General features: G+C 32.8%; 1 protein-coding gene across 2 annotated transcripts; it reads left to right on the plus strand.

Moving 5' to 3' along the window:
• Positions 1 to 714: 714 nt before the first annotated feature.
• Positions 715 to 15,304, plus strand: LOC143057810 (patched domain-containing protein 3-like). 2 transcript variants are annotated; one of them, XM_076231231.1, is made up of 4 exons: positions 715 to 750; positions 11,175 to 12,165; positions 12,674 to 12,874; positions 13,606 to 15,304. In XM_076231231.1, exons 1-4 carry the CDS (start codon positions 730 to 732, stop codon positions 15,072 to 15,074), a joined length of 2,682 nt encoding a protein of 893 aa, XP_076087346.1. In that variant the 5' UTR covers positions 715 to 729; the 3' UTR covers positions 15,075 to 15,304. The 2 variants fall into 2 exon arrangements, with proteins under 2 accessions (XP_076087346.1, XP_076087347.1); XM_076231232.1 differs by lacking the exon at positions 715 to 750 and adding an exon at positions 3,171 to 3,272.
• Positions 15,305 to 16,543: the final 1,239 nt, after the last annotated feature.

Raw genomic sequence — 16,543 nt, forward strand, 5'->3', positions numbered from 1 at the left:
TGACCTATAGTTGTCAATTTCTGTGTCATTTTGGTCTCTTGTGGAGAGTTGTCTCAACATGACAATCATACCACATCTTCTTTTTTTTTTGTAATCAATGAATTTTGTAAAATATTTAATGACGGAGAATTTCAGAAAAGGTATCAAAAGTTCACATGAATAATTTTAGCGCTTATCTGTATATTATGAACATTCATTACTATATAAATAAAGTGTATTTACTTTCAATTCTAAGTTTACTAATGGTCATTGATATAGTATACAGACCCTCTATTTGATAAACTCTGTGACCGCCGTGGATAGTAAACTTGAAAATGATAGCAGATAGAATTAAAATACACTTTATAAAGTTAAATTTGTAGTATATGTATGTTCAAAGTATACAGAAAAACGCAAACCGGAAGTCTAATCTGACTTAAAATTTAGTCCAATGACGGGACAATATCCGGATGCCTTTTTTCTCGTTTTTCTCCCAAAATAACTCAATCTGAATAATCATATGAATGGATGACAAATGCGACTATGCACTGTACCTATAGGACACAGAGACGTGTTGATTAATTTATTGTGGAAAGAAGAGAAGCGACACCAAAAATGAGGTCTTCTCGTTTAATAGTATAGATACAAGACTAACAAAAGCCAGAGGCTCCTGACTTAGGACAGGCGCAAAATGCGGCGGGGTTAAACATGTTTATAAGATCTCAACAGATGTACCTACATGTACCTGGAATGAAGTTTCGTCTGCTGCACGTAAATATGAAGAACAACAATTAAAAGCTATGGCAGCTATTGTTTATTAGTGCATATACCTACATGTACTTATATGTACCTACATCGCTATTGTTCATTATTACATGTACCTGGAATGAAGTATCGTTGGCTGCACGTACTTATGTTGTCACGTAGCAACTTAATGTACATGTACCTTGTTACACAGTACATGTCAAACGAGTTTTTAGTTTGTGCATGATTTGTTTTTAGTTATGTGACGTCACGTAACAAATTTGGTTTTGTCCAGTTACAGACAATTTATATATAAATATTTGTTTCCGTCAAGTTACGTAACTAATTTGTTTCTGTCCAGTTACATATTAACAAATTTGTTTCTGTCAAGTTTATTTAAGTTTGTAACCCGGATTTGTTTTCGCTTTATAGATTTATGACTTATGAACACCGGTACCCTTTTGATGCCTTTAGTTAGTTATACATATGTTTCAGTCAAAAAATATAGTAAAAGAAATGCTCATCTACAAATGTGCTAGTAATTTTCACCCATAGAGCTATTGCTTACATGTCTATACTGAGATATTTTAAATATAAATAAGAAATAATTTTTTCATGCCATGCTCTTTGCTCATTTTAACATGGGTAGGTATTATATTTGATAATATCTTAATACTGAGTGTTAGCGAGGTATTAAATGTTTACAAATATAATGCCTACCCATGTTAAAATGAGCATAGAGCATGGCATGATAGAACTATTTCGATTCTAATAGCAGTATTTTGAACTTTCGTACTTTTGGACCTATAATAGACGCTTGAAATTTCGCCATTTTGATTTGACGAACCAAAAACGTTATAGAAAATCACCAGTTAATCAATAAAAAAGAACAGAAACATTTAAACTTACTTTTAGAATGTTTTTATTTAATTTCCTAGCGAGCAACACCAACAAAAATGTTCATTTTATCTGACGTTGCAATTTCAATTATATATTCAAAGATATAGCACCAAATTATATGTCTAGCTGATAGGTGACACATAGTTTTTTTTTCATTTATATAGCGAGATATTTGGGGTATGCGTTATTAAGACAACAAAGGAGAATCCAATTGGGCGTAGAGGGCGAAAGCCCCCTTTGACCCCCTCCCCGCCCCGAAAAAAAATGTATCATATATTTCACGATTGATATGATTTTTAAGCATAAATTGTCGAAAACATTTCGCGGTCTATTGTCCCTTTAACCGTGATATGACGACGCTCCACAGCCCCACCCGGTTTTCAAAAGCCACGGATCCGCCTCTATACTGAATTCAAACGACATAAAAGTCAGAGCTCACCATAAAAATATATGACCGTGTGGATTTTATGAAACCCTGCACATCGTAACAGATAAATAATTTTAAAAATCATTTAAAATAAGCCCAGACAATAAACATGGGCCTTAATTTTTTTTTTTAAATATATTGTTTATTATTAACCAAACAGAAATAATTTGTTTCTGTTCAAAATCAGCCTTAAACAAATATGTGTTTTTTTTTTTTTATAATTTTACTAGTTACATGTACATGTCGGTGTTTTTGTTTTAAGCACAATTCAGGTCGTTGTTTTCCCCTTTTGGATTGACTTACTATTTTGGGACTAGGTCATTTTTAATGTTTCATGTATTTATAATTTTTTATGATATAACAATTGTTGAAGGCCGGTCATTGACTTTAAGTTGGTTATTTCCTCTTCCACTTGTGTCTGATGATTAGTTGTCTCATTAGCAATCTTTACGCATCTCATTATTTTATTATTTTAGAAGTGTCAGTCAAGACATATGTAGTCCTGACAAATAAACATGAGCCTTATTTCTAAATATATTGTTTGTTATTTATTTAACAGTGATAAATAATTTTAAAAATTATTTAGAATAAGTCCAGACAAATAAACATGGACCTTATTTTTTTTTAAATATATTGTTTATTATTAATCAAACAGAAATAATTTGTTTCTGTTCAAAATCAGCCTTAAACAATTATGTTTTTTTTTTCTTCATAATTTTACATGTACCAGTATTGTAACCCTTGTAATGAACTTCCATTTATTTTGGTGCAGTGTCAAATATCTGCAGTTAACTTTTCATTAACAGCAGTGAGTGCGTACATTGACTTCTGTACAACTGTTCGGTTCGTTGGTGTTGATTATTTATAAAATAGGTGACTATATAATGGATATCCCTGCCGAATGCCCTTTGATACTAGAAAAAAGTAGACAATCCTGATGAATTTGATTGGCCTTTAATTTTAATGTAATTAAAATTATTGTTTATGAATATTTTGATGAATAACAAAAATGACTTAAAATTTCTTCTTGCATAATGAAAGTAGGCTGCACTTTATGACAAAGGCGTTCCTAAAGGCGGACGTTTATATGTTATGTATATTAAACATTATGTCAATCAAGTTGACAAACGTCATTGGTGCTGAATTAATTATACAATATGTATATTAAACCAATGAACATTCCCGACTAAGGTTTTAGAAAACAGAACTTTGAAGACAAAAGGTGAGTTTTAAATTTCACACTTTAATTACAACATTTTATAATTCCTTTTAAAATGCATACCCAAAACTGAATACTATATTTATCAGATTTGTAAAATGAAATAGAATTTCACATACTTTCATAATTGCTTTTTATATAGCTACACCTGTATCCCTTACAACCAGTAGTAAATATATTTAATATATATAAAACAAAGTACTAAGAATAAACTACTTACATGTTTTTTCCCCCTAAATTACTTATTTAATTTACGGTTACATGTATGTTTAATTTCAGCATGGGTTCATATCTGTACGAAAAGTTTAAATTTCTTTTACCATAATTAATTTCTTTTAAAATGATAAAAGTTTACCGCATTTCCGTAGCAAATATATCCCAATGAGAGCGATTTAAATGACAACGCAATGATGATTTTGTTTATAATCGTCTACTTAATGTCTAACTGCATATATTTCATACCCCTTTAGTACGAAAACATAAAATGTATAAACAATAAATAATACAAATGTACCTTATGCAAGGTAAGTTGCTAGAAATGTTTTCTGGCTTTATTTTTTTCCCAAATGATAAGAAAGATTCAATTGCATATATGCCACTTACGGGCGCCTAAAAAAATTATTGCAAGCTTTAAGGGTTAACGAAAGTAGTTAAGTCTACCAACTTAAATATCATTTGGCCATATTAACTAAAAACCTAGAAATTCTTAGGCAATTCTCAGAAAGATAAGCTGAAATATCAGAAAGAAATTTTAAGAATAAGCTAATTGAGATTGAAACTAGCAAAAATAACACACAGAAAGGCAACAAATGCATATTTGCAACGAGATAACAAAAATAATAAAAGAGATTGATATTGTTATCTCGTTGCAAATATGCATTTGTTGCCTTTATTTTTGCTAGTTTTATTTGTTTTAAACGTGACAACATTCGAATTTATATATACCTTTCCTGAGCATGCGCAAACAACTTGCTTCATAATAAGGATATTTATAGAACTGTAGCACAACAAAACAAAAAGCTTGTTTAATATACAAGCAACAAATCAAACAAAAGAACCCCCTTACCCCACCTTAAAAAAACTACATCGCAGCACAACATAACTGAATGAAATAGTTTTGTTGACTCTTTCGTGATTGCTTTTTTACGTCCTCTAGTGTTTACTTATTAACGTTCTAAAGAGATTTGTTATTTACATTCTTGTCCTTTGGTGATTGTTTTTTGCATCCTTCTCCTTTGGCGTTTGTTATTTACATCTTTGTCCTTTAGTATTTGTTATTTACATCCGTGTCCTTTTGTGTTTGTTAATTACATCTTTGTCCTTTGGTGTTTGTTATTTACATCTTTGTCCTTTGGTGTTTGTTAATTACATCCTTGTCCTTTGGTGTTTGTTATTTACATCTTTGTCCTTTAGTGTTTGTTATTTCCATCCATGTCCTTTAGTGTTTGTTTTTTACACCCTATTCATTTGGTGTTTGTTATTAACATCTTTGTCCTTTGGTGTTTGTTATTTACATCCTTGACCTTGTCCTTTGGTGTTTGTTATTTACATCATTCTTTTTTAGTGTTCGCTATTTACATCCTTGTCTTTTGGTGTTTGTTATTTACATCCTTGTCTTTTGGTGTTTTTTTATTTACATCCTTATCCTTTGGTGTTTGTTATTTACATCTTTGTCCTTTGGCGTTTGTTATTTCCATCCTTGTCCTTTGGTATTTGTTATTTCCATCCTTGTCTTTTGGTGTTTTTTTATTTACATCCTTATCCTTTCGTGATTGTTATTTACATCTTTGTCCTTTGGTGTTTGTTATTTACATCCTTGTCTTTTGGTGTTTTTTTTATTTACATCCTTATCCTTTGGTATTTGTTATTTCCATCCTTGTCCTTTGGTGTTTGTTATTTACACCCTTGTCCTCTGGTATTTGTTATTTACATCCTTGTCCTTTGGTGTTTGTTATTTACATCTTTGTCCTTTTGGTATTTGTTATTTACATCCTTGTCCTTTGATGGTTGTTATTTACATCTTTGTCCTTTTGGTATTTGTTGTTTTCATCCTTGTCCTTTTGGTGTTTGTTATTTTCATCCTTGTCTCTTGGTGTTTTTTATTTACATCCTTGTCTTTTGGTGTTTGTTATTTACATCCTTGTCCTTTTGGTGTTTGTTATTTACATCTTTGTCCTTTGGTGTTTGTTATTTACATCCTTATATTTTTGTGTTTATTATTCACATCTTTGTCCTATGGTGTTTATTATTTACACCCTTGTCCTTTGGTGTTTGTTATTTACACCCTTGTCCTTTGGTGTTTGTTATTTACATCCGTGTCCTTTAGTGTTTGTTATTTACATCCGTGTCCTTTTGTGTTTGTTTATTACATCTTTGTCCTTTGGTGTTTGTTATTTACATCCTTGTCCTTTGGTGTTTGTTAATTACATCCTTACCCTTTGGTGTTTGTTATTTACATCTTTGTCCTTTAGTGTTTGTTATTTCCATCCATGTCCTTTAGTGTTTGTTTTTTACATCCTATTCCTTTGGTGTTTGTTATTAACATCCTTGACCTTGTCCTTTGGTGTTTGTTATTTACATCATTCTTCTTTAGTGTTCGCTATTTACATCCTTGTCTTTTGGTGTTTTTTTTTTACATCCTTATCCTTTGGTGTTTGTTATTTACATCTTTGTCCTTTGGTGTTTGTTATTTACACCCTTGTCCTTTGGTGTTTGCTATTTACATCCTTGTCCTTTGGTGTTGGCTATTTACATCCTTGTCCTCTGGTATTTGTTATTTACATCCTTGTCCTTTGGTGTTTGTTATTTACATCTTTGTCCTTTGGTGTTTATTATTTATATCCTTGTCGTTTGGTGTTTGTTATTTTCATCCTTGTCCTTTTGGTGTTTGTTACTTACATCCTTGTCCTTTGGTGTTTGTTATTTACATCCTTGTCCTTTTGGGTTTGTTATTTACACCCTTGTCCTTTGGTGTTTGTTATTTACACCCTTGTCCTTTGGTGTTTGTTATTTACATCCTTGTCTTTTGGTGTTTATCATTTATATCCTTGTCCTCTGGTATTTGTTATTTACATCTTTGTCCTTTGGTGTTTGTTATTTACACCCTTGTCCTTTGGTGTTTGCTATTTACATCCTTGTCCTTTGGTGTTGGCTATTTACATCCTTGTCCTCTGGTATTTGTTATTTACATCCTTGTCCTTTGGTGTTTGTTATTTACACCCTTGTCCTTTGGTGTTTGTTATTAAAATCCTTGACCTTGTCCTTTGGTGTTTGTTATTTACATCATTCTTCTTTAGTGTTCGCTATTTACATCCTTGTCTTTTGGTGTTTGTTATTTACATCTTTGTCCTTTGGTGTTTGTTATTTACATCCTTGTTCTTTTGGTGTTTGTTATTTACATCCTTGTCCTTTGGGGTTTGTTATTTACACCCTTGTTCTTTTGGTGTTTGTTATTTTCATCCTTGTTATTTACATCCTTGTCCTTTTGGTGTTTGTTATTTACATCTTTGTCCTTTGGTGTTTGTTATTTATATCCTTGTCGTTTGGTGTTTGTTATTTTCATCCTTGTCCTTTTGGTGTTTGTTATTTACATCCTTGTCCTTTTGGTATTTGTTATTTACATCTTTGTCCTTTGGTGTTTGTTATTTACATCTTTGTCCTTTGGTGTTTGTTATTTACATCTTTGTCCTTTGGTGTTTGTTATTTACATCCTTGTCTCTTGGTGTTTTTTTATTTACATCCTTGTCTTTTGGTGTTTATTATTTACATCCTTGTCCTTTGGTGTTTGTTATTTACATCTTTGTCCTTTGGTGTTTGTTACTTACATCCTTGTCTCTTGGTGTTTATTTATTTACATCCTTGTCTTTTGGTGTTTATTATTTACATCCTTGTCTTTTGGTGTTTGTTATTTACATCCTTGTCCTTTGGTGTTTGTTATTTACATCTTTGTACTTTAGTGTTTGTTACTTACATCCTTGTCTTTTGGTGTTTTTTTTATTTACATCCTTGTCTTTTGGTGTTTTTTTTTATTTATATCCTTGTCCTCTGGTATTTGTTATTTACATCCTTGTCCTTTGGTATTTGTTAATTACATCCTTGTCCTTTTGGTGTTTTTTTTATTTACATCCTTGTCCTTTGGTGTTTGTTATTTACATCTTTGTACTTTAGTGTTTGTTACTTACATCCTTGTCTTTTGGTGTTTTTTTTATTTTCATCCTTGTCCTTTTGGTGTTTGCTATTTACACCCTTGTCCTTTGGTGTTTGTTATTTACACCCTTGTCCTTTGGTGTTTGTTATTTACACCCTTGTCCTTTGGTGTTTGTTATTTACATCCTTGTCCTTTGGTGTTTGTTATTTACATCTTTGTCCTTTGGTGTTTGTTATTTACATCCTTGTTCTTTTGGTGTTTGTTATTTACATCCTTGTCCTTTAGTTATTGTTATTTACATCCTTGTCCTTTGGTGTTTGTTAATTACATCCTTCTCGATAAGTGTTTGTTATTTACATCTTTGTCCTTTGGTGTTTGTTATTTATATCCTTGTCGTTTGGTGTTTGTTATTTTCATCCTTGTCCTTTTGGTGTTTGTTATTTACATCCTTGTCCTTTTGGTGTTTGTTATTTACATCTTTGTCCTTTGGTGTTTGTTATTTACATCTTTGTACTTTAGTGTTTGTTACTTACATCCTTCTCGATAAGTGTTTGTTATTTACATCTTTGTCCTTTGGTGTTTGTTATTTATATCCTTGTCGTTTGGTGTTTGTTATTTTCATCCTTGTCCTTTTGGTGTTTGTTATTTACATCCTTGTCCTTTTGGTGTTTGTTATTTACATCTTTGTCCTTTGGTGTTTGTTATTTACATCTTTGTACTTTAGTGTTTGTTACTTACATCCTTGTCTTTTGGTGTTTTTTTATTTACATCCTTGTCTTTTGGTGGTTATCATTTATATCCTTGTCCTCTGGTATTTGTTATTTACATCTTTGTCCTATGGTGTTTTTTATTTACATCCTTGTCCTCTGGTATTTGTTATTTACATCCTTGTCCTTTGGTGTTTGTTATTTACACCCTTGTCCTTTGGTGTTTGCTATTTACATCCTTGTTCTTTTGGTGTTTGTTATTTACATCCTTGTCCTTTTGGTGTTTGTTATTTACATCTTTGTCCTTTGGTGTTTGTTATTTACATCCTTATATTTTTGTGTTTGTTATTCACATCATTGTCCTATGGTGTTTGTTATTTACATCCTTGTCCTTTGGTGTTTGTTATTTACATCCGTGTCCTTTGGTGTTTGTTATTTACATCCTTGTCCTTTGGGGTTTTTGATACCATATCTTTTTAGAATCTATATGATGCATGCAATCTCCATAACAGAAGACTGCATTAGTTCTGTATTTTAGTATCTTTTTAATTCTTAATTTGCATTTGAAAAAGGCGACAAGGTATTCATATGACAACAAAGGAAGTGATAACAGATCACAAGTAATTCTGTTCTTTAAAAGTTCTTTCAATTTTGGAAAATAAAAATGGACTCTTATATCTCAAGTATGAAAGATATTTTTTTCTTCAAATTGACAATTTAATCGAAAGAAAGAAATGTACAAAGGCTTTTCTACCTCAGGCATACATGTAGATAACCCTAGCTGGATTTGGCAAAACTTTTAGGAATTTTGGTCCTCAATGATCTTCAACTTCGTACTTTATTTGGCCTTCTTAACTTTTTTGGATTCGAGCGTCACTGATGAGTCTTTTGTAGACGAAACACGCTTCTGGCCTATATACAAAATTTAGTCCTGGTATCTATGATGAGTTTATGTTAACTAAAGCAATGCTGTTTGAATTGTATCACTTATTTTTTGGGATTCTGTCTAATATTGTGTTAATGTGAATTAAAAACGCAAACAATTGGCATGAGATCTGAGGGTATGACTTTTTTCATAATTTTTTTTTAGAGGATTACTAACCGAAGTTTTGTTTACACCATTAATTTCGAAATAGTGGTATATTTTCTGCTTCAACCACATACTAATTACTTGTATTGATAATGATATGTGATGACACACGATAAAAGTACATGTAATAAAAACTAACGTACGTGTAACTCTCAATAAAAACATCATTTTCTTACTATTGCTATACAAATGATTATGATATACATCATAATTACTGTCAAGTTCTCCAAAATATGTCACATAATTCATTCATGAACGAAAAATAATTTATTATTCTTGGTGACTTAATGTAAACAACATATGTAAATACATTTCATTGCGTTCGTCAATCGTTTAGCATTTGCAAAATCTTGACCAATGAAATCTATCATCTTTGATGATTACATAGCATAGAAACGAACAACTTGAATCGATATTCTAATTCAATCTTACGTACGGGTGACTAAAAAATTACAAAAGCATCCCTTCCCTTCTCAAATGTTTTTATTTTCGAGTCTTAATCCGAACAATACAGACCCTCCCACTCCCGCTACAAATCATTAACCTCTCCTAATTTAGAGATTAAAATAGCCATAGCAGCGCTGCTGAATATAGCGACTGGAATTTTCAGGTTATTTCGGATCGCCTGTTCTCATATGTATATTTATGATTTTCCGTTTTATATAGGGGCACTTCAATTTCGATTTAAATAACACCTATTTACATGTACAAGAATAGTCACACCATGCGCGTAGGGATCCTAAAATTTAAATATTCATGAGTCTGACAACAAATTTGCATACAAAACAAAAACAGATAAAAAAAAAAAACACATTAAAATTGATTGCAATGTTCAATCAATCAATCAATCGATCTTGTCTTGTAACCGTGCTATTTAGACATTTAAATAACTATCTAAAAGTTGTCATCTTGTCTTGTTTTTGCCCAAAGTAATTATTAGCATTAGGCATCAGACAAATAGCCCCCTTTGTGATATGATTAATTGTATCATTAAATGAACGTAGCGTGTAAACAGAAAAATAAACTAACGTCGTCAACAATAATAATTCCCTGAGAAATGAAATAAATAAATAAATAATGGATTTGTAGAATATAGAATAGAAACAAAAAGGGCAGAACAATGGGTAAAAAATATAGAAAAATAACCCCACAAATAAAGAATAGAGAATAATGAATTGGTGAAATATATATATATGTTGTGTACAAGTTGTAATGTTGTACAAATTATAATTTGTACAGAATTTTTGTACAAGTTATCAGTGTTTTGTGACCTGCTGAACAAAAATGGATGATGCAAGCACACAGTCTTATGCTCCGCATACTTCTGTCAATTTTTCACAACTTCATGATACAGTCTAATACTGAGCATTGACACAAAAACATTATAAGACCTCACAAAGATTTTGTATAGATATGAATATGGTATAAGGAAAAAAATAAAATTAGAATTTAAACAATTCAGGTATCCTCATTTCCAGTTTGAAGGCAATGATAATAGCACTAAATGTTAGGCTGATGCATATTTTTTTGAATTGAAAACATTACACTGGTACATTTTATAAGTTAAACCTGTATCACCTGTTGCAAGAAGGTAGGTGTCAAAAAACTTATAACTTGTACAAAAACCCTGTACAAATTATAATTTGTACAAACTTACATCTTGTACACAACATATATATCCGGAATGCAGAATATTGGGGTAATGAAATATAAAGAATAGAGAATAAATGTCTAAATGAAAAATTATAGAATGAAGAAATGAAGGACCTCCATATAGATCCTGTGGTATCAGTCTCTGATTTTTGTTTATTCAAGACAATAGGTTAAGAGATAGAAGTACATGCATGTGCAACAGTATGCGCAGCACTAGAAGAAAATTGAAAAGGTTAATACTTCAAAAAGTATATACAGTACCTTTTAATTAATATATTTGTATAAAGAATTGCAAATTTTACTTTTAGATTGGCATGGATGTCTACAGAAAAGTTGAGGACAAAATAAGCAGTGCATTTGGTTACTATGGGAAAGTCATCAGCAGAAATCCAGCAGCAGCTATCATATTTGCAATACTGTTAAACGGTTTGCTTGGGCTGAATGTAATGTGGATCACCTCGGAGAACGATATCAAAACACTATATACCCCAACTAATAGTCAGGCGGATACTGATGAACTAAGAATTAAATCAATGTTTCCCGATGAAAGTAATGAAAACTTTTATTTCCATCAGTTACCCGACCTTGGCCATTACGGAAGTGTCATTTTTACTGTTAATGACAATATTATCAACAAAACATACTTGCCGGAGATTCAGAGCTTTCACCAAACTGTCATGGGTATTAGTATAAATGATACCGATGGGAAATCATATTTTTATCAAGATTTATGTGCAATTAACAATGGTCAATGCTCTGTTTGGGGATTGTGGTACGTCGGAGATTTCTTTTGGGCACAAGTAGCAAATGGTACATTGACATACCCAACATCCAGCGACCCGGATGGCGACCACAGAACAGACAGAGAGTTTGGAAAAGTTGACACTGAAAACGGAGTTCTCAAATCTGCAAGATCATTGCGCCTCCATTACTATCTTAGACAGCAAAATAAAGAATACACTGCGTTGTCTGTTGCATGGGAAAAAGAATTCGTAAAACAGATGTCAGAGTTCAAGGCTAATTTGACAGATTTCACTTTGAGTCACTCCGACTCAATAAGCACGGAGTTAGACGAAAATACTATAGGTGACATTGCTCTTTTTAGTTTGACCTTCACAATAATGATAACATACGCTTCCTTAGTTACAGCCGGCGGAAATTGTTTGACACAGAGAGGCCATCTTGGAAGAGTTGGAGTACTTGCTACAGCCCTTGCAATACTAGGGGCCTTTGGTTTATGTGGAGCATTGGGGATAACCTATGTGAACATGGTTGGCATAATGCCTTTTCTTATTTTAGGTAATACTTATATAGCAGCTAGTAATTTGAAATGCATCACAGCTAGTACTAATGTCATCTGGCATGACTATTTTCTTCATATAAAATAGAATCGAAATAAACACAAGAAAAGTTCAACGACAGGAAGCGTCTATTGAAAAAACTAAATAGAATAGTTGACATGACACTGAATTTTTGAGAAGATATGATGTATTATATAAATCCATATACATGTAATAAAATATTATATATTAAATAAGAAATGTATCGCTATTAAAGTCACCAGACTTGAATTACAATTATTATATAAAAAAAGAAGATTCGGTATGATTGCCAATGAGACAACTGTCCACAAAAGAAATTAACAATTATAGATCACCGTATGGCTTTCAACAATGAGCAAAGCCCATTACCGCATAGTCAGCTATTAAAGACCCCGAAATGACAAATGCATAACAATTCATTAGAGAAAAAGCTATGTTGCGTTTTTTGAATTATGTTATTAATATAGTTCATATTCTTTTAATAGGTATTGGTGTAGATGACATGTTCATTTTGCTATCGGGATTGACAGATGCTCCACTGCGGGGAACAGTTGAGGAACGGATCAGTTTCACAATGCGGACAACAGGCGTTGCCATCACAATAACGTCCCTTACAGATTTGATAGCATTCATGGTCGGCTACATGTCTGATTTCATGAGCGTTCGTCATTTCTGTCTTTATACAGGTGCGTACATACGACAATCAACCAATTCAAAAATGTCACGTGAAAACAAGTTATTTCATTGGCACTCATACCATGTCTTCTTTTATCTAATTATGATAATTGCTATCAACCGTAACGAGATGTCAGAGATGTAGAGATGAAGAGAGTTACCATTGTTGTAATTCTGTATATATCAAGGTGAGCGATACGAGCTCTTGAATGCTCTAGCTCCAAAAGATATCACCGCAACCCTTTAAGTTGTACGATTGAAAAAAGCCTTTACAAGACACTGTAGAAGACCCAACGCAAACCACATGATTAAAAACACATATGTGTTCGTTGAAATACCATATAAAACTGAAGCTATATGCCAAAAAACTTAATTTGTACATCTAAGGAATAAAACGAACGTTCTTTAATGAAAGAAGGAGACAAGGGTGAACCGGAAAGGTAAATACACTCGTGATCAGAAGTGATTCCAATCTTTTGTTTCCTTTGGTCGCCGGAACAAAGAATTCTTAGTCATTACTCCCTTCTTAAAGATTTTTTTTCTGAATGTTTCCAATCTACACTTAAACGCATTATTGGACAGAATCTTGCTTTTATGAAAAGAAGAAAACTCATTACATTTGTTTCAATTTTCTTCTCATGCATCGGGCAATCAACTTCAAGTGTGTATTAACTTTAATAATTTATAATATTGATTGTTTTATTTCAAACCACTTTGAAACGTATTATTTACTTTTTTTCAGGAATAGCAATTATACTTTGCTATATTAACCAGATCACGTTTTTTCTTGGTTGTCTGGTTTTTCATGAACGTAGAGTAGCATCTAGCCGCCATTGTCTGACATGTCAAACAATTTACACTACTGAAGAAATGAAAGCTTCCGGTTATAGGAACCCTCTAGTGTACGCATGTTGCAGTGGAGACACTCCAGAGAAAAAAGAGGATCTGCAGAGCGTTTTCGAATTTGTTCCAACAAAAATATTGCCTAAACTGGTTCTAAATATACCCGCTAAGGTTGTCATTGCCTTGGTCTATATAACCTACCTCGTATTTTCAATTTTGGGTACTACCAACCTAGAACAAGGGCTTGTTCTTAGAAATTTAGTCAGTGAGGACTCTTATTATTACAAGTACAGTATTGTAGAATATGATAATTTTCCACTTCCGATTCCCATTTCTTTTAATATCGACCAATCATTAGACTACAGAGACCCCCAAGTTGTCGATAAAATCAACAATTTTATTCAATCTGCACAATCGAATGAACTTGTCCATAGCAGCTTTGAAATCAACTGGTTGAAAGAGTTTTATAAATCTGGTTTAGCAATAACAAACGGAACAAAGATGGAATTTTGTAACAAAGTACGAATGTTTTTTCAGTTTGCGCCAATTTTTAAAAACGATGTCGTGTTTAATGACAATGGGACAGAAATAAAGTATTCAAGAGTATACGTCATCACAAAAAGTATACAACAGTCACACGAACAGGGACTTATGATGCAAGAAATGCGCAGAATAGCAGAAAATTCAGGACTTCCGGTTTTTGCATACGGACAACCGTTCACTTACTTTGAACAATATGTATCTGTACTTCCAAATACAATGCAAACAGTTGGCATAGCCGTTGCTGCATGTTTTGTGATCACGTGTATATTCATGCCACACCCACTGTTGATATTTCTAGTGACGTCATCACTTGTTTCAATCATGGTGGGCGTGTTTGGTTTCATGTATTATTGGGGACTGTCTTTGAGCTGCATCACTATGATCCACGTTATTATGAGTGTAGGTTTTTCTGTCGATTTCAGTGCGCACATATGTCATGCATTCATGACAGTTGAGGGAACGGATCGAAATTCAAAAACAAATGCATCGTTGGTACGAGCTGGGGGACCGGTGTTTAACTGTGCATTTTCGTCGGTTATTGGAATATGCACGCTAATCTTTTCAAGATCATTTGTTTTTAGATCATTTTTCAAGGTCATGTTTTTAGTAATAACATTTGCGTTTTTGCATAGTGTATTCGTACTCCCTGTTATTCTATCTTTCATTGGTCCACTAAAAAAGAATGATCCGACTCAAAGAAAAACGTCACAGGTTACCCTGACATCAAACCGATCGTCTGCTACCTGGTCAATCAGTGGTGGTGTCAACGCCTTAGACACGCCTTTCGGAAATGGAAAACAAAATGGCCGAAAGTGGACGTCGTAGAAATTTTTGCTTAGCGTCTTATCTTTATATCAGGTTCAATCACGTCATTAGGATGCAGTCTTTGACAGTAATTTAATTTACATACATGTACTAATATAAAAAAAGGATACGTGTTTGAATTTGTTAAGTTTTTGTTTTGTAAATATTTGTAATTAATATTTGTTTGATGAATGGTCTGTGAATGTGTAACTGTCAATAATATATTTTGTTAATAAAAAAGATAAAATCAATTGCATATTTTATTTGAATCGTAAAATTAGATGCGTATTTCGACAATTAATGTTTATTCAAAAGTGCTCGACATATATGATAATCCTAACTTGATGCAACATTAAAGAGCTTAGGAATCGGACCTTTGCATGAGGCAGACATATTCCTTAATTTAGAAAGATTTCAAAGGTTGAAAGAATATCTCCTGCTTGAAAATTATTAATTATAGATCGATTGATTTGTTGATTGTCGGTTGCTTAACATCCAACTACAATCGATAGATTGTATTCTAGAAGTATATGTAAGGTATCATAGCTGTGTCCATGATATTCCTTGACTATCACAAATATATTGTTGTATTAAGCCTATTCAAGTGCTCACTCCGCTCTTGTAACTATTCTTTATAGTTCCGAAATATATTTCTAGAAAGAGTAATAGAATAGTCACAAAACTATCTGCTTACCTGTAAGAAATACTACTCCTGCCGGAGCAAAAATAATTCAGGTTTATGATGGGGTTCACAGTGGCGGATCCAGCCATTTTAAAAAGGGGGGGTTCCCAACCCAGAGTAAAGGGGGGGTTCCAACTATATGCTCCCATTCAAATGTATTGATCGACCAAAAAAAGGGGGGTTCCAACCCCTGGAACCCCCCCCCCCCCCTGGATCCGCCACTGGGTTCGTGTTGCTTAGTCATTGATTTCTTTGTTGTGGTGTGTGTACTGTTCTTCCGTTTTTGCAATCTCCCATACAGACAGAGTTGTCGTCCTTTCCTGATGAGGAGGAAAGGACGACAACTCTGTCTGTAAGGGAGATTGCCGTTTTTGTTGTTTACGTGTTTTGCCTAGGTATTGTCAGTTTGTTTTCGACTGATGAGTTTAAATATCCCTTTGGTATCTTTCTCCTCTATCAAAGACTTTTAGAAGAAATTCAAACATGACACAAGAGATATATAACTTACTAAAGATCATAAAGCAATAAACCATATGATAAAAATAAAACCAAAATTAACACACTATCAAATATTAGTCAAAAAGTGTTCGTCCCACTGGTTGGCGCCCTTCAAATCAGTTTTACCTCGCCACATTCTGCATGTGCCTGACCCAAGCCAGTGGCCTGTATTTAGAGGTATCGTTTGTTGCTATTTGTTATAAATTCTTTCATTCATTCTAGATCTTTTGTACATACATCAAGCCATTAGTATACTCGTTGGAGTTGTATAATGATATTTATCATTTCGGGGTCTTTTATTGCTTACCAT

The sequence above is a fragment of the Mytilus galloprovincialis genome, chromosome 13 (assembly GCF_965363235.1).
Source record: "Mytilus galloprovincialis chromosome 13, xbMytGall1.hap1.1, whole genome shotgun sequence".
Lineage (NCBI taxonomy): Eukaryota > Metazoa > Mollusca > Bivalvia > Mytilida > Mytilidae > Mytilus > Mytilus galloprovincialis.

Excerpts from the sequence above, each read along its gene's own strand:
- LOC143057810 (XM_076231231.1), top strand. The coding sequence starts at position 730 with ATGAAGTTTCGTCTGCTGCAC. Across the intron at positions 751-11,174 it reads TGAAGTTTCGTCTGCTGCAC|ATTGGCATGGATGTCTACAG; the intron begins GTAAATATGAAG and ends TTTTACTTTTAG. Across the intron at positions 12,875-13,605 it reads TCATTTCTGTCTTTATACAG|GAATAGCAATTATACTTTGC; the intron begins GTGCGTACATAC and ends ACTTTTTTTCAG.